This window comes from Sapajus apella, unplaced genomic scaffold, assembly GCF_009761245.1.
Source record: "Sapajus apella isolate SASKATOON/1434 unplaced genomic scaffold, GSC_monkey_1.0 scaffold79, whole genome shotgun sequence".
Classification (NCBI taxonomy): domain Eukaryota; kingdom Metazoa; phylum Chordata; class Mammalia; order Primates; family Cebidae; genus Sapajus; species Sapajus apella.
Window position 1 is genome coordinate 8,281,097 of NW_022437019.1, and position 19,233 is coordinate 8,300,329.

Genomic DNA, 19,233 nt, shown 5'->3' on the forward strand with positions numbered 1-19,233 from the left:
TATCTTGAACACATTTCAATAAATATGAATATAATCTCAAATTATAATGGTAATGTGTTCATTATTTTTAAAATGTCATATTTTTAGCTATATTTCTTACATTGTACAGATATTACTGTTGATGTGGTGAAATTATTATTTTATGAAAATTTATTTTTAAGAGTTTATCCAATTAGTATAATTTTTAATTGAAAAGAATTAAGAATGTATTATTCTATGATACAGTGGAACAATTACTGATGTCAAAAATATCTAATAATTACTGATCCCGTAATTATCTATGAAGCATTGGATAGAGTGAATTGCTTCCTCATTTAATAAGTGTTATTATGTATTTATTCTTCTTGAACTCTTCCAAAGTCATATAACTGGAGGCACAGTTGAAATTTGGACCCAGGATTATCTACCTTTGAAGATGGAAATTTTAATCATTGTTACCATATATTTATATGCTCTTCAAAGGGAAGAGCTCTTCATAAAGGAAGTTACAATTAAATTTGATATTTTAATAGTTTAATCCAAATTAAACTGAAATTATTAAATGAAAATGACATAATTGCAGGTACAAACACAGATACAGTTCTAAATGTCTTTGGGCATGCACAAAAACACACGAACACACTCATAGCTCATTTTAGACAGCCAAAACAAAATCATCTCTCTATATAGACTAGTAACCATTCAAGCTTTGATTGAATCTCCATTAGTGACACTTTTGAGATGGCTTTAATAATTAACTAATGCAAGATTCCACAAATTAATAAAAGTCCAAAAATGACAATGTTATGAGAACAATAAAGCCATTTGAGATAGCATGATTGACTTCATATTTAAAAAGCTGAACTGAGCTCTGAGGTATCAGGGGAATTTTGTACCCACTAGATTCTGAATTCAGGCATTGGCCAGACACCATGGCTGATGCTTATAATCCCCAGACTTTGGGAGGCTGAGGTGCAGATATCTTGAACCCAGGAGTAAGGGTTCACACAGGCAACATAGTGAGACCATCTCTACAAAAAACACAAAAAGTTTTAACAGGGCATAATGGCATGTGCCTGTGGTCCCAGCTACTCAGGAGGCTGAGGTGGGAAGATCACTTGAACCTCTGGAGGGCAGAGGTTGCAGTGTGCTAAGATCATGCCACTGCACTCCAGCCTGAGTGACAGAGTGAGACCCTGTCTCAAAATAAATAAAAATAAATTCAGTTATTACTATATCTCTAAGTTGATGAAAGCCATGATGAATATAAAAGGCATGGAATGAATTTATTTTGGAATTGTGGCTATTTTTGTCCTAGTAACTGATGTAACTGATAAAGGTTTTAGAGCCATTTTCAAATATTATATTTTGTATGTTAAGCAAGCACATTTAGCATGAATCATTTTGAAGCTAGACATTCTCAGACACGAAGATTTAGAATTGTAGTATCCTTATTTTGATTGAAAATGTATACAAATAATTTTAATATTTTCTATATTTACTATGTATCAGGCTCTATGCTAATCACTTTACTTATTACCCTATTTTGTCCTTATAACAAATCCTCAACATCAGAATAAATATCTCTGTTTTATAGAAATTAAAGAAATGAAAGGTAAAAGAGTCTGCTCAGTTGTGGTGTCAAGGTAGGAGGAGAGACAGCACAGAGTGGGACAGCGTGGCTGTGCCTTCCTTCCCAGTAATTTTCATCAGTTCTCACTTAATTTTTCTAAATAAAAATGTGACTATGTGAAAACATCATGCTTACCATGCAAACAAAGCTTGTGAGACCGATTGTCTTGCTACCAGATAGCTGTCCCTAAGCCCCTTTACATAGAAATGCTGGAGAGTTGCCTTAGTTCATACAGATAGTAAGACAGCGAGCTAAGAACCAAAGTCGATGTCTGATTCCTAAGCCTATGTACTTATCTATTATTCTGTCTAATAACATACTCCCACCAATGAGAAACTTCAATGTAAAAATGTTTTAAATGCGATGTATCAAGTGCTAAGATAATGTCAAAAAAATCATTATTTTATTAAAGTAGCATTTTACTCTAATTTCAAAATTTAATTTCAGAATTTAATTTCAGAGTCTGAAAGCTATCTCCTTCAACTTTCTCCCAAGATAGACAATAAATTAAGTTAAACAGCCTCTTAACATAATGGGAAGAGGGGTGCCAGGAGATGAAATACAATAGATTCTAGGTGCTTGCTATTGTGAAGCTAAAAAGAGAAGGATGTATGGAGACATACACATCAAAACTTCTGTTTTAGCAACTATTTCATTCAAAATAAGGATATTTCCAAGCATAAGAGCTGGCAGTCCCAAGGATGACTAGTTGTGTTTTAATTTTTGTGTTCTAAAGTACCAGGACATGCACACACACAAAAACCAAGATAGATACAAAGGTCGGATGATTTTGAAAGGCAAAGGAAATTTTAGGTCAGTTTTGAGAAAAAGTAGTTTTCACAACAGTTGTGGAAATAAGCTCTGCCTATAATTAGTGCTTTGAAAAAACTCACTGATAGCAGAAAGAAGAAAACTAATGTGGTGATGTCATATACTATTTGACCAAACATGCCAACTCTGACGTAGTCTTAAAGTTTCTTTCCTTTTTAGAGACTTATTGTTGATTTTTCCATTTATTTGTTTGTTTTCTTCTAACAATTACTCCTTTCCTTTCACAATAGAATACCTTAGGGTGTAGAGCACTCGACCATCATTCCAAATTCTCAGCATCCTGTTGGGGGTGGTGATCCAGTGTGCATCAGCCTTTTTGGAGTTTCTGAAGAAAGTGTCTGGAATCCAGATTTTCCCTACCATGTTGCTGTTCAATCGGAGGACTTTAATGGTGCTGTTAAATTTCAAACGTCTATCATACCACGTTTGCGCGAAAAATATATCAATAGTGTATTCCTGTTTTTTTAAAAAATGATAAAACAGAAAATGTGTGCACAGTGAGATTATATTGTTAAATATCAGTATATTTCATTCCTTTCTCTTTGCCAATATGAAGCAAAGCTATCTTGGCTTTGAATAGTCCAAAAGAAAGCTAGAGTTTTGCGGAGGTGTCTACCATCTCACCCATCTTTTGTAGCTATGTTTGATACTTATATGAAAAAGTAGACCTGTCAAAGTGATTTCTGACAAAAGAGCGTAGCCTTGTTACAATCCGTTACTTTCCATGTCTGTAGAGCAGTGTTGTTTTGGGCCAGCTACTTCCTTGCCATGAGGGCTGTTCTGTGCATTGTGGGATGTTTAGAAGCAACTCTGGCCTTTACTTGTTAGATGACAGTAGCAACCCCCAAACCCACCCTCAATCCTGCCAAGTAATGGCAACTAAAATTGCCTCCAGAGATAGTCAAATGTCTCCTGAGGGGGAAAATAAGCCCAGATTCAGAACCACTGCTGTAGAGTGAAACAAAATTCAGAATATGAAAAAAGTCCTAAGCAGGAAATCTGGAAGTTCAATTGGGCCTATGTTAAAATGGGATCCTGAAGAACCTAACTGGATAGTCCTTGTTAGGATAGAAAAGGGGAATCAACAAAAGGTGCTTTGCATCATGCCTGGTAGATGGCAAACACCCAAGAAAAGAGAGGGTTTTTTTCCCCACTATTTATTTATAATGTTCTTTTCTCTAAACAAGATGAAATTAACCAATTAAAAATGATTTCTAATACTGTGCTAATCTCTATCACAAAATGCATTCTTAAATGCTATAGTGACAAATTACTATAATTACTTCCATCAAGTGTACATATCACTAAACAGGAGAGAGCTTGACTTCAGCAAAAGAAAAGCAGATACATGTGAAATTCAGACCATTAGGGCTGAGTCTTTTGCCTCATTCACATTGTTCTGTTTTCTTTCCTTGCACCACCTCCCACTGGGTGTCATTGTGATTAGCTATAGTCCTACTCAGGTAAGCCATTTCACCCTTGTTCACCATTTAGTTTCATTTTTACAGTCTATAAGTAATGAGAAAAGAACCTGTTTTATGAAATCCCTTGTCAACCAATTAGCGATGTGCCAGTAGAAAGAATAATTAATTAATTTCTATTTCACATTTTGGCCAGAAAAGCCTTGAATAAAATCTTTGATTCTGAAAACCAATATTTCACAAACTGTAATCGTAGAGCAGTGCTGGGGACTGTTATTCCTAAAACAAGACAGTTCTGCATTTAAATAAACTACCTATATAGCTTCTGCTTCTTAGATATTTATATTTTATATAAGAACTCTAAAGATTCTGCCAATGATAGCTACAAAGAAGTTAAAATTTTTTTAATGATTAAACAAGCAAACTTAATTAGCTTGGAGTATGCAGGTGATGATGTGTCACGTCAATTGAATAGCAAACTCTGTTTCTGACTTAGCAGAGTATCTTCACTGCTAGCTTGGTAAATGCCATTTTAAAGTTAGAGTATCACTATAATATATCATATTATACTAACATTGTATAATATGGAATGTTATGTTACATTATGTTATGTTTTACTCCTCTCTGTTCTGCTACATTTTACATTCTCTATTATACCATGGACTCCATTCTAGTTTTGTATTTCACATTTGGGTAGAAAGTGTTACATTAGGAGCAGAATTACTTTCATTATTACATCTGACACAGTGTTTTATCTGAGAAACATTTCTGATTTGAAGCAAACTATGCTATTCTCAGAGCTTTAATAGTCTAATAAGTAGTGGAGTACTATATCTTATTTTGTAGAAAGTAGCACTTGGCAAGTAAACACCGATTGTTGAATTTCAATGGCATAGCATATTTACACAAATTAATTATATATATGATCCTATTTAATTCTCATGACAAAAATACCTAAAAATTAATTATCTTTATATTACAAGAAAAAAGGGGTCTGGAAGACTATCTTTCACTTCAAAAGCTTTAAACTTAATTTTTTTTGCTGGCCTGTTCCTTACTATTTCCATGATCCCACATTTTCTCTCAAGCATGCTAATAAAATAGACAAAGAATTTTGTTTGCAAACTCACCATATTGATAGCATTCACTGGACCAATGCTATTCACATACATGTCTGTGTGAATTAATGTTGGTTTCACTGTAAAGAGAAACATAGAAATGTGTGCACATAGAGAGGTACAAGATTTTAATGCTTTAATCTTTGTTTTCTAGAATAGATTTATTTAGCTACATTAGAAGTAATTTATTCATAACTAATTTGGTACCAGTTACTAATTTGCCACATTTGAATAACTATTTTGTTTTCAAAGAAATATCTTTTTAAAGTATGCACATGCAATAAGCAAGCATAGTAGAGTTTTGAAACCAATGATCCATTTAAAACTAACATAAAAATGAATAAATTAGAAAATGCTGCCCTTAGCTTTTCTCCATCTTTCTCTCAGATATTTTGAATTTTACCATGATTCCTTCAAGCTCTGAAATTGACTTGGACATGTCCCTGACTTGACCCATATAGAAATACAATTTCTTAATGACTCAGAAACAATATGCATTAGGAACATGAAGTGGACATAAAGATCAAATGGATAATATAAATTGTTTCTGGATCACAGTTCCCTGTTAATTTCTTTTATGACCACATTATCCTCATATACCTCTCACTAACACAAAATTAATCTACCTTAATGATTTGTTGTACACTGTGATATCATAGATAATATGAGAAAACCATATGGAAACACATTATACACCTATTGGTCAGAGACGAATGATATTTAAAATCTGTAGTATGATATCCATGACCAAATGGATGGCGTCCATTTTTATTTAACATTTAATGACCAACCAGAGCATTAGTCTCTTCTTTATTTATTTTCCTTGAAAGTATCATGTCCTAACTCTCTGTAGTGGATTGAATTCTTCTCTATAACTGGTATTCACATCCTTGCCTTCTCCTGGATGAGGCTATTCCTCCCCCTCTGGACTTTGGGCTTCACCATCTGATTGGCTTTGCCTAATAACACGTAGACAAAAGTGAGTGTGCCAGTGCTACGACTAAGCATTCAGCATTATGAGCTTTTACTTACTCGTCAGCTGCTTTCTACTGCTATGAGAAGGGTTTTCCTAGCTAGCCACTGGTCCCAGGAGTAGAAGGGGAAACATGTACAGTATAGTTGCCCTAAATAAGCAGCTCTAGCTTGCTTTAGCCTAGGTTAGTATATCCCCCAGGGGAGTGTTACAGAAACATTTATTGTCATATGCTATTGAGATTTTGTGGTTGTTTGTTACACAGCAACAAGCAAACAATATATCCTCTCTTTACTGTTATTGTTTTGTTTAATTATATATATATAATATATTTTATATATATATATGTTTTATATATATATATATATAAATTATTGTGCTTTAGGTTCTGGGGTACATGTGGAGAACATGCAGGATTGCTGCATAGGTACATACATGGCAATGTGGTTTGCTGCCTCCAACCCCCTGTCACCTATATCTGGCATTTCTCCCCATGTTATCCCTCCCCAACTGCCCTACCCCACTATCTCTCCTGTATCCCCCCGCAACAGACCACAGTGTGTGATGCTCCCCTCCCTGTGTCCACGTGTTCTCATTGTTCAACACCTGCCTATGAATGAGAACATGTGGTGTTTGATTTTCTGTTCTTGTGTCAGTTTGCTGAGAATGATGGTTTTCAGGTTCATCCATGTCCTTACAAAGGACACAAACTCATCGTTTTTGATGGCTGGGTAATATTCCATGGTGTATATGTGCCACATTTTCCTTGTCCAGTCTATCATTGATGGGCATTTGGGTTGGTTCCAAGTCTTTGCTATTGTAAACAGTACTGCTATGAACATAGGTGTGCATGTATCTTTATAATAGAATGATTTATAATCCTTTGGATATATACCCAGTAATGGGGTTGCTGGGTCAAATGGAATTTCTATTTCTAGGTCCTTGAGGAATCGCCACACTGTCTTCCACAATGGTTGAACTAATTTACACTCCCACCAACAGTGTAAAAGTGTTCCTATTTCTCCACATCCTCTCCAGCATCTGTTGTCTCCAGATATTTTAATGATCGCCATTCTAACTGGCATGAGTTGGTATCTCAATGTGGTTTTGATTTGCATTTCTCTAATGACCAGTGATGATGAGCATTTTTTCATACGTTTGTTGGCCTCATATATTTCTTCTTTTGAAAAGTGTCTGTTCATGTCCTTTATCCACTTTTTTTTTTTTTCTTTAAATCTGATTTAGTTCTTTGTAGATTCTGGATATTAGCCCTTTGTCAGTTGGGTAGATTGCAAAAAATTTTATCCCATTCTGTTGGTTGCCCATTCACTCTAATGATTGTTCTTTTGATGTACAGAAGCTCTGGAGATTTTTTTACCTTGCTTCATAAAGGGATCGTTGCTTTTTTTCCTACAGCCTCAGTCTGAGATATCTAGAAATATTTGAATTTCTAGCTCTAACTCTCAAGCTTCACTTGAAAATAATATTTCTTCATTTTAAACTTACTGACACCCCTCCCACTCCTAGGCCTGAATACTGTTTAAACACCACTTTTACAACACATAAAAATGTATAATTTAAGTCTTCCTTGCTCTTGAACTACACTGATTTTTTTTCTAATAAAGTAGATAATTTTATGTGACCCTATCTGTATTACAACACAAAAGACTTTAACATACCTCCTATATCAGGCCGAAGTTTATTGTCATATCCTTCCAGCAGGTTGTTTAAGATGACAGTGACATCACCCTCAGGAACTTTTGGAGTCAACACCCATGTTTTGTTAGAAGCATAATCTTCGTAGTCATCATCAGATTTCTGGCTAGTGAAGCTAAGAAAAAAACATTGGTCAAAAAACACATAGGTTACACTCAAGCTGACTTTTATCTGCAGACCACCAGTGGAAAAGAAGAAATAAAACAGCATTGAAGCAATGTTTACATTGAAAATCTCATCTGAGGGTTATTCTAATAAAACTGCATAGATGGAGACTAAATCTATTCAAGTGCACGCTTTAGTTTTTCAGAATTCTTTGCCCTCCCATGTACAAATACACCATGTTTTGCTAGTTATGTTTACTTTTCCCATATTTGATGTTCTTTCTGCCTACTTCCCAGGCTCCTGAAGTAATTATAAAAAAAACTATTTGTGTGAAAGTGATGGCGAAATAATCATATGTAGTCTAAGAATTCAGGTGTAATGTCTCCTCTTTCCTCCTTTGAGGAGTTCACTTGCCGCAACTTATTAATAAAGTAAGAGGATGATAATTAGATTCCCTCCTATGAACTGCCAGACGTGCTTCTCCCCGCTAAATTGAACACTAAGGAGAGAGCTCAGTCTCTCTGCCTTTGCTTCCCGCAGGGTATGTTTATGCGTATTTTTTCCCCTCACTTGCACTGAAGGCAAGGGCGGTTCATTTATCTTTGGTTGTTAAGAACCTGATACTATTAAGAAAAATGTGGTTACAGACTTTAAACCACTCTTTATCATGGCGAAGGTTTCTAGGCTGGAAACTCATACCAATGGTTAATGTACCACAATCACAGAAATGAAATTACCTGTTATAACTGATCAAAAAGCCACATAATAATCTTTGTTTCTATTTACTATGCCCAAACCTATCAGAAACCCCTTCAGCAATTGGGCTGGAAGCCACCTGAGAATGACTCTGGAAAGGGATTGGAATTCCTATAGCTTACCTCTCCTCCTAACTCAAGTCCCAAGACAACCCTGCCAAGGTGATGATATTTTCCAGATCCAGGGGCAACACAAACCTTTGCAAAAGCTGTCATTTCATTTTTATAAGCACTCAATAAATATTGGCTACTTCTACAGTTTAAAGTAAAATTTTAAAAAATACAAACTTAAAATATAATATTTCCCACCCTGCTCCTATCTTTACCTTGTTTTTCTAAACAACAATATAGAATGAATTTTGTCAGCTATCACATAATTGCCACCTTTACCTTGGAAAAATAAATGTATATATTCATATATTCTCAAACAAGATTTATTACCTTTCTTCACTCATACTCAGTCATCAAGTATCTATACACACACAGACAATGTAGTTAAATATACATACCTATGTCTGTATGTATGTGTGTACATATGAACAAATATATGTTTTATGTGCATAGGTATATATAGATCTTGAGTTAATATTGCAGAAGTAAGATGATTACGTGATTCATCTGGTTTGAGATTAAGGATAGAGGATGACATCTTAAGAGTAATTATTGTCATGGGTCAACTTAGTAAGCGATTAGAGCAACATCTTTTTTCATTCTTTTTAAGCTTTGTAACTAGGAAACACTATAAAAATACATCTGCAAAAGGCCCAACATACCCAGTGTCTTACATCTTGCACTTTAGTGAGCATAGGAAGTTTAAACGATCGTTAATTTCACAGAATGCCCATAGTGAGTATGACGGGCTGAGCAATGCTTCTATCAGCTATCAGAGAGAAAAGCCTCCATTCAAGCAGAGGCCAGTTTGCTGCTAGAAAAATCCCTCTTGGGCCTCAATTCATCATTTCTCCAGAGTACTGCTGAACTCTGCCTAATAGCGCTTTAATCCTCTGACCCAAATCTTACTGGTTGAGGGAAAGAAAGAAAAGCTCTCTGGAAAAGTAATTTTCAAATCCCTCCAATAACTCATGAGAAAAGAATGTGGTTGGTTCATCAGATGCCATAATATAATTTATTACTGTTTAAATGGTTCATGAAAAAGTGCCATTTCAAAAAATCTCTCTCTCTCTCTCTCAGGTCTATCAGACACATGCACCCTATTAAATTTTCTTCAAGGAAAGAGGATATGTACTAATTGTTTGGTTTGTTTGTTTATGGAACCTCTTCATACCAACAAATAAATGAGTCAGGTATAATGGTGCTGTATTACCATTATTATGATTATCTGGCAGACCAGGAGGGAAAATACATAAAGTGAAAACATAAGGGATACTTTTTTAGAAGTAAGGCTACTTTTCCCGAATTGCTCCAACAATTCCCTCAGAGTCATCACCAAGTTTTTTTTTACACTTCAGGATGCCTACTTAGCCATCAAGAGGTAAAATAGAGTACTTGGAAGTATATACTTGGGAATTAGGAAAGGCTAGCTCTGCTTTCTCAATTTGTGTCTTGCCTGGAGCTTACTGTTAATGACTTTGAGCAAGTTATTTAACCTTGCTAAGCCTCAAAGTTTTCAGCTTTAAAAGAGGTTTAATATTAGTTCTCATATTACATTCTTATGTAAGGTTAAGGCAATGCTTAAGTGCTTAGCACAGTGCCTAGCACACAGTACTGAAAATAAGTCCATAATAATTATTATATTATTAATTAATCAATGGCATAATTCATTAATGAAACATTATTATAAATATTATAATAATTTTATGAAGTGACCACTGCTAGATTTATAATACCAGCTCCAAACATGTAACAAAAACCTACATCTACATATGCTGCATCAAGACTTTTAATACAATAAAGGCTGAGAAGAAATAAAAACAAATGTTTTTCAGGAAAAAAATTATGGCCATCTACATTATAAATGAATGAAGTTGTTCTTTTCCACAGCTTTTCTAGCTGAGGTCTAAATTAAAAAAGCTGATGCATAAATCTGGGATTGTTTCCAGATTTGTCTTAAAACAAAAAGTAACTTCTTTTATTAAAGCTATGCTGTTTGTTTCTCTAGGGTGCTTTGGACATAAAAAACCTGTGCATTCGCAGGTAGGCTATCTAGGAATAATGAAGTCTGACCATCAGATGAGACATTCTGTGGAATTGTGGACTCCATAAGAGTGCCAGGGCAGAAACAGATTGATAATGATTTAAGGAATTCACTCAACATTTGAGCAGATAGAGAGCAAACATACTTGAACTTCTGGCTAAAGGTACCTACCTGCATGAAACAGCCTTTAGAGGTTATTATTCCTCTTGGTAACTTATAATTAGAAAATATTCGTGTAGAGGGAAATAACTGAAATTAAAATTCCCCTTCAATTAACCATAATAAAGACATTTTTGTCAACTGAATGATAGTTTATAAGTGATAGTGTCAGAAAAGAATGTGAAGATTTCATCTTTGAAAACATTCAAAACATTGTGAGAAAGCCACCTTAGTGAGAGCATGGGGCCACAGCAGCAGCTTCGCCTGGGAGCTTGCCAGAAATGCAGAACTCTAGGACCCACGAAGACCCCGGAATCAGAATTGCTATTTTAAAAAGTTTCTTAAATGATTCACATACTTATTAATATTTGAGGACCTCAGTCATAGAATGGTTAGATCAGTGGTACTTATTCTTGGTTCTGCATGTATGTGTATGTGTATGTGTTGGGGTGGGATTTTTTAAAAATACAAATTCTCAGATTCCTACTTTAGATCTAAATCTGAATCTTCATGTTGTATATTAGATTATTCATGTTTATTCTCATCATTACAGTTTTATGCATAATTTGAATTTAGGCATGATTACAAACATGAATTCATATTTGTAATTAGAAGTAGAAATCAATCCTATTTAAAAGAACAAAAGTGGCTTATAAAACACAACAAATACTGCATAGAGACTGTTCAATGAGAGATTGCTCACAATTATGTACAGGATTCTAGATATTTTAATTTTCATATATATTCTGGATGTTTGCCATTGTGAAGATTAGTCATGCAGTTTCTGGAATTTTAAATTTCCACTTAGGTATTTCAGATTTCCATATATTTAATAAAGTTCTAGGTTTAGGGGTGGAGAAGGAAAATCTAGTCATTGCCCAGGATAGTAGAACAGCAAACATTTGGATGAGAAATAAAGGCATTTGTCTTTTTGTTCAGGTATCTTTAAACCTATAGGTGCTTGGCATAATAAGACTGAATATATATTTATCTTTCTTTAACAGCGGTAAGTAGTGGTATTTAAAAAATTAATTATTTGTATTCTTCAATTATTTTTACATTTTCATCATTTCCTTCTTTTATAACCTTGGTTTCATTAATATTTTCTTGGTACAAGCTTTTGTTTACTTTTTTGGAAGTGCAATGAGTTCATATGCAAAGTATTTTATAGGTCAAAATAAATCTCTCAAGACATATACTTGGGAAAATGATACCTTAGACATTTTCTATTAAAAATTCCCATGTGTTGGATTTTCTGCTCCATTGTTAACTCTAAATTTTGAATATCCACTCCTTATATGTCATAAATCTCTATCCCTTCCTTTGCCACACACAGAAGGACCCACTGCTACTCCAGATTCTCATGAGGCTGTAGAGTTCAGTGGGAATCCCATGCCCCAAAGTTATCATTAATACAGAAATCTCTTGTTCCTTATATCATCGTGTTACCTGAGAGTTAGCTGAGTTCTGAAAATCAAGCCAAACTCCAGAACCTTTGCAGGTATCTATCCTTTCTGCCTTCAAACTTTCCTTTGCTCCACTCCTCAATCTACTACTTAGCATGTTTCAATATAAACATCATATCATAGAGACCATTTCTGACTCTTACCTACATTTGTTGCCCACCGATCCACCCATCACTTGTCCTACCAGGAGACTGTTTCATAGAATTTATCACAATGTGCATTTATTGACTGGCCTATTGCCTGTTTTCATTATTAACCTATAAATTTCATGAGTGTGTGCTAAATGGAGGTTTGTGGAAATAAATTTTTTGCTCACCAGTTTTCTTAGGAGAAATAATAATATTGAAAATAGATACTGTTAAATATTCATTGTGTTCTAGGTATAACTTTAAAGATTTCACACACATTCCTCAAAACACCTAATTCTCAAAACACTGATATCCTTGTAATTACTCCTGTTTTACAGATATAGAAACACTGTGACAATCATAATAGTCACTGTTAGTTGGCCAAAACTAAACATTTAACCATTACCTTTCATGGCTTTGAGAAAGAAACTGGGACTAAAGAATATACAGCTATACATTCATCCAACAATGAGATCATCCAAAATAAATGATTGTTCCAGCCCATTTTCCCTTAAAACAATAAATTAGTTTATGCCTGAGTTCAATAAAAGACATGATGTGTTTAGCACAAAGTTAATAACATTAGGATTTCATAAACTTGCCATTGCAGATAGTGATGATTTGATCTCCCCACTCTGAGGAATAAAAGCAAAGCTTGCCATTTAACTTAATGGATGTGATCATCTGCCTCATTTAAACTCTTTCCTCTGTTTGGAAAGCAATGTATGTAGCAAGGGCAAGGTACACATATAAGCTAGTTCAATTTAAAGGATGTCCTCCAGCCACTGCAAAAGGTGGGCTTTGGTAAACAGCATAGGAACAGGCAGAGTAGGTGATTGTACATCCTCAGAAGGCATAGGGAACTCAGCATATGATCATGGGAAGGGGGACTCCACTCAGTACTATCCAGGAGGACTGGCTACTCTTTAAAGACATGGTGGTGTTCAATGGACAGGGCCACTGGGGCACTAGTTGCTTCATATAGGTCCTTCAATTGCCCATGGGATTTTATTCCTTCCAGTGAGGACATGTAAATTTCCTGTGCAGAACCTGTTCGGAGGGTGCTCTGTGCATGAATGTGTACACATGAGTGCATACATGCAAAGAGGGTAGAATTAGGGCAGGAAAGTAAACCATTCTGCTAACAAATTGTTCTACTTAAAATGGCTTTCTCACCTCATATCCTGTTTATTTTTTTTATATTAGGCTAACAGCTGTTGGTGTGTTTGACTGAATCAATTATCAGACATTTAGTTTCCAATATATAAAATGCAAATTGTTTACTTTATTAACAACCACAAATGATGCATATCAAATAAATGTCTGTGGGATTTTATTAGCTAAGATGAATTTGATTGTAAGTATCACAACATTCAAACTAAATTGGGAGACACTGACAGGTATAATTATAAATTTTAAGGTAGTATGAGCTTCAGGGAGTTTCGACTCAGTTCTTTAACTATGTATTTAAAATCTTAGATTTTTTTTTTCTGTCTCTCTCTTCTACCCTTCACGGTGTCAACTTCAACCCAGAGAAGTATCTATGTTGTCACAAGACTTTGGCTACAACTTTTCACCTCTATGCTTCTTTGTATATATCCATAAAAACAGAGCTAAACTTTTTCAAAAGCTCTCTCAAAAGGAGGAAAATATTTGCTTTTCTAAAACCACTCCAAAAGCCTCCTTTTTTTTCTATATCACTAGGCTGAATGGGGTCAGACACATGAAACTGTTACCAGTGGCTAGAGAATGAGGAAATGATAAATATTTAACCTTAATTATATAAACCTACCACTAGTGTAAAATATGAAAATGGCTTCCCCGAAAGCTCGTGAGCTTCACAGATACCAACTTAAAATTGTAGTAGCTCAGAAGGTGAGGAGGGGAAATGTAGAGAGGCAATGGCTATGCTCATTGTGGGGAGTAGGACAGAAAAAAATAATCAACGTCAGATTACATTATGAAATCATTATAGTCAATTTTCTCCAGATTACACCTTCTTCTCATAGTTTACTGTTTTTATCCTTTGTTTCAACCCTTCTTAAACAAAAGTGAAAAGACATAGACTAACTAGGACTCAGTACTGCTGGAGGGAAAATATTTTGGTATTATCTGCTAATAGTGAACATTTTGTGTGTTCTATAACCCAGAAATTTAATCCCTTGATTATTTTCAAAAGGAAATAAATTCACACATCTACTAAGAGACATGTACAAGAAAGTAAACAGTTGCATTATTTGTCACACACAGGAATAAATAGAACCCAAACCAACAGTAAAATGGATAAATAAAATATGGCTTGTACACATGATGAAATATTGTACAACAATGCAAATTTGTGAAATATTGCTACATGCAGCAAAATAAATTTGAAAAATAAAAATCTGAGCAAAAGATGTCTATACATTCACATATATGCACAAATATATAATACTTCTGTTATATAAAATTTAGTGGCAAAAAATGTATCTGTAGTGCTCTAAGTGAGGACAGCAGTTATTTGAGGTAAGAGAAAGAGGACAGAAACTAGGAAAGAAAGAAGATGTTTCCTGGGGCGTTGGCAATATTTTATTTTCAGACATAGTTGATAAATTCTATGGGTTTTTATTTCAATTTGTGATAATGCATTGGGCTATATTTTAAGCTTATATGCTTTTTATACATTAATACTGCATAGAAAACAAAATAATCAAGTTTAGCTATGAAGGTTAAAAGCAGAGCATTAGGGACCTAAGGGCAAGAACTGCTTCTGTCTTCAGAGGTGGTGTTTTCTAAAACTTTACAAGTGCCTGGCATTTGGCAAGGCATCCAGTGAATAGGTTTCAAAATATGAGTATGGATTTTTTGAATGAAGATTCAATATTTGTGGAATTAACTTAGTAAGTGGCTCACTCTCTTTATATATGTACCCATGTAACTATTAGAATTAATACTAAAAGGAGCTGCCTATATAACATGCTATTGTACGGTTGCCATTGCTCTCTTCATCAAGTGCTGTTGATTCTCTGCATGGGAAAACTCAAATGACATACATTTAAAATACTTTTTAGACTATAATGAAACAAAGGCATGCATTAGTATGTTTATTGCAGCAGTATTCACAATGGCAAATGCATGGAATCAACCTAAATGCCTATCAAAGATAGACTGGATAAAGAAAATGTGGTACATATACACCACGGAATACTATGCAGCCACAAAAAAAGAATGAGATCATGTCCTTTGCAGGGACATGGATGGAGCTGGAGGCCAGTATCCTTATCAAACTGACACAGGAACAGAAAACCAAATATGGCATGTTCTCACTTACAACTGGGAGCTAAATGATGAGGACATCATGAACAAATAGAGGAGAGCAGCACACACTGGGGCCTTTCAGAGGGTGGAGGGTGGCTTGCAGGAGGGAGGGGATCAGGAAAAATAACCGATGGGCACTAGGCAAAATACCTGCGTGATGAAATAATTTATACAAAAAACCCCAGTAACACAAGTTTACATATACAAGAAGGCTGCACTTGTATTGCTGAACTTAAAATAAAAGCTAAAAAGAAAAAGTAATTAAAAAAAAAAAAAGCCAAGGTTAACACAAGAACAAATCCTAAAATCATGTCATATGTCCATGGCTGCTGGGTAGAATAGAAAGAAAAATATGCATGCTAAATTGTGGTTAGAAAGAAATGTTAACAAATGATTATTAAACAGGAATATTTCTCATTTATCTCCTTATTTGTAAAGCACTTCAGTATAATTATTTACAACATGTTAAAAATAGTATTTTCACTTTCTCATTTGTGTATACCTGACTGCAGAATAAAAGCTATGATGACTTTGTCTCACTTAATATATCTACAAGGAAGTTCACAGTTGCATTATTTGTCACATACAGAAATAAATAGAACTCAAATCAACAGTAAAATTGATAAACAAAATATGGCATGTGCATACAATGAAATATTGGATAACAATGCAAATTTGTGAAATATTGCTACATATAATATTGGTGACCTCATACCCTGCATGACCTTGGGAAAACTGGGACAGCTTGTCTTGCACACTACACACTAACATGGAAGTTTTTAAAGGCAGTAACCTGAAAGGAGTTCATAAATATGTTGACCTAATGCAGCATTTGTTTTATCAGACGGTAGAACTTATACACTCTACTTGACTTCTTACTGGACTATAATGATAACATGGTGACAAAGTCAATGTAATTAGGAAGGCTTCCTTTCCTTCTCTCCAGAAACACACACGGACTGCATTTCTTCCCATATTCTAGGAAAATACAAGACTAATTTTAACCACAGAAGATATGCAAACCAAAAAAGAGAAGGATGTAATTATTTACCATCAAGAAACACATCAAGTAAGAAATACTTCTTATTTCTTAATTTATATAATGACTACTATGTTAAAAATGTGCAAGGTGCTGCATATACTATTTTCAAAACAGGACATATACCAGTCATTCTTAATCCTGGCTGTGTTAATATTAAGTGGAGGGCTTTAAACAAACACCAGTGCTGAAGGCCTACCTCTTATACTGCTTTAATTGGTCTCTATGAGACCAAGACTTTGGTATCGAAATAATTCTAAGTTGCAGCTGTAAACGAGCTACTGCAAGAGAGTATGACAGAACCACCTAAACTTTCTTTTCTTAGAGTAAATAATTACTTCTGTAACTGCTTTTAGGAAAGTCAGATGTCACTTACTATAGTGTTTCATGGTAAACTGAAAATTCAAAATAGCATCATCCTCGATATTTATGTACTAAGATAGGTCGAAATTAGTGTTTCCTAAAGCTTGGGACACCTGCCTTAGTACACAGGCAATTTTAATTAAGTGTCACATAGGTACGCTATTAAAAGATATTGAAACGTATAATTAGAAAGTTTTTGCCTTTTTAATTTTCTTTCAGCATATCTAATTATATTGAGGACAAAGTCAGTTTATTTCTAATTGTCTTTAGCCACTCCTTTTGATTTGCTAATCTGCCTTCTAAAGAGAGCAAGAGCAAGCTTAGCATATCTGGGAGACAAAATACATAATTAAAATTTGATAATATTGTTCTGGTATATTGAATTTACTTTGCAATCGTCTTTTAATGTGAAAACTGACACTGATTTCCAGTTTGTATTGTATTTATTAAATGCATTAAATAAAACTATTTTATTGAAAGGTACTTCATTTTATTAAAAAAAAAAGTTCAGTCATGAATGACCATGTATTACTTAGATGTGGCAGAAAACATTGAATTTGGGAAACAGTGGCACAGATTTAGATATCTTTGTTCATCATTAATCGGCTTATATTTGAGATTCTTTTTTTGTAAGACACAGTTGCAGATGGAAAGAAGTACAAAATATAATGTTGATATCAAAACACTCCTCATCTATTTAAGGAGACAAATACCTGAACAGTTAGAAAAAAAATAACACCTGAATAACAATACAAGACAATACCAACAACATTCTCACATTGTAGAACATGACTTAGCTCTGTGTGTCAGCACCTCCAATTTGATATTGAGGTTATTTCTATCAATATTCTACCACATTCACTTTCAAATCTCAATTTATATAAGAAAATTTTCTTCTAGAATACAAAACAGTTTGAGGAACTAATAAAACTTTTGATTTTTTTTCTAGCAAAAACATTCATATATAAAAACATGCATAATCTTTTACATATTTGCAGAGGCCACAGATGGATAGGAGAACTTCTATGCACTTTCCCATGACACATGAACAAAAGATTAAACTTTCTCAGATTTAGGATCATTTAAAGGTCACTGAGAACAAGTGTATGAAAATGAAAGCTGGTTCCATATTTAGACACATACATCTGTCAAATGTATTTGAAAATTCATATTGCTCTATGGTAACAGAAAGTGAAACATTCAAATTTCATTTTAATATTTAGATATTTGAAACAATGGAATAATTTTTTTCAGATAGTTGATTAAATTTTCATTTTCATAAACTAGTTTTAACAACATGTGTACATACATCTGAATGATCATAATTCTGGAATTTTTTCCTACTCATCTTTCTTATACTTTTATGTTTGTTTGTTTTTTTTCTTTTTCTTTCTTTCTTTTTTTTTTTTTGAGACGGAGTTTCGCTCTTGTTACCCAGGCTGGAGTGCAATGGCGCGATCTCGGCTCACCGCAACCTCCGCCTCCTGGGTTCAGGCAATTCTCCTGCCTCAGCCTCCTGAGTACCTGGGATTACAGGCACACGCCACCATGCCCAGCTGAATTTTTGTATTTTTAGTAGAGACGGGGTTTCACCATGTTGACCAGGATGGTCTCGATCTCTTGACCTCGTGATCCACCCGCCTCGGCCTCCCAAAGTGCTGGGATTACAGGCGTGAGCCACCGCGCCCGGCCTTTGTTTCTTTCTTTTCTGGAATTGTGCTAAAACTTCATCTTCACATTCAAGGTAAACAAATGCCAAATCTGTCCTTGTGGTCATGGCCAATTCTCGAAGACTACTACCAAGTTTTCTTCGATTCTTTATAGATAAAATATTTTCTCAAAATCAAGGTTTTATTGTTCGCTTTAAAAAGTTAATCAAGTCTTTTCTTATCTTTTAGTCTTGTTGTTAGTACTGTTCTTGTTCCTCGTTCCTCCTACTCTCGTTATATAAATAGCTTATTTTTATCTCCATATAATATGAATTTACATAACTAGGAATTATGAATACTCCAGATTATAGAAATTTGTGTTCATTCACTCATTTGTGTTTATTCACTGACATCTCTTATGAGCTAAGCACTATTCTTAGCACTTA

General features: G+C 34.4%; 1 protein-coding gene across 3 annotated transcripts in view; it reads right to left on the reverse strand.

Moving 5' to 3' along the window:
* Nucleotides 1–19,233, reverse strand: part of GABRG2 (gamma-aminobutyric acid type A receptor subunit gamma2) — a 98,891-nt gene that overhangs the window by 58,742 nt on the left and 20,916 nt on the right. For all 3 annotated transcript variants that reach the window (XM_032252716.1, XM_032252715.1, XM_032252714.1), the window contains exons 2-4: nucleotides 7,635–7,786; nucleotides 4,995–5,062; nucleotides 2,679–2,899 (exon numbers count right to left, since the gene is read on the reverse strand). In XM_032252716.1, the coding sequence (XP_032108607.1) occupies nucleotides 2,679–2,899; nucleotides 4,995–5,036 (263 nt within the window). In that variant the 5' untranslated portion in view covers nucleotides 5,037–5,062; nucleotides 7,635–7,786. The remainder of the gene's footprint in view (nucleotides 1–2,678; nucleotides 2,900–4,994; nucleotides 5,063–7,634; nucleotides 7,787–19,233) is intronic.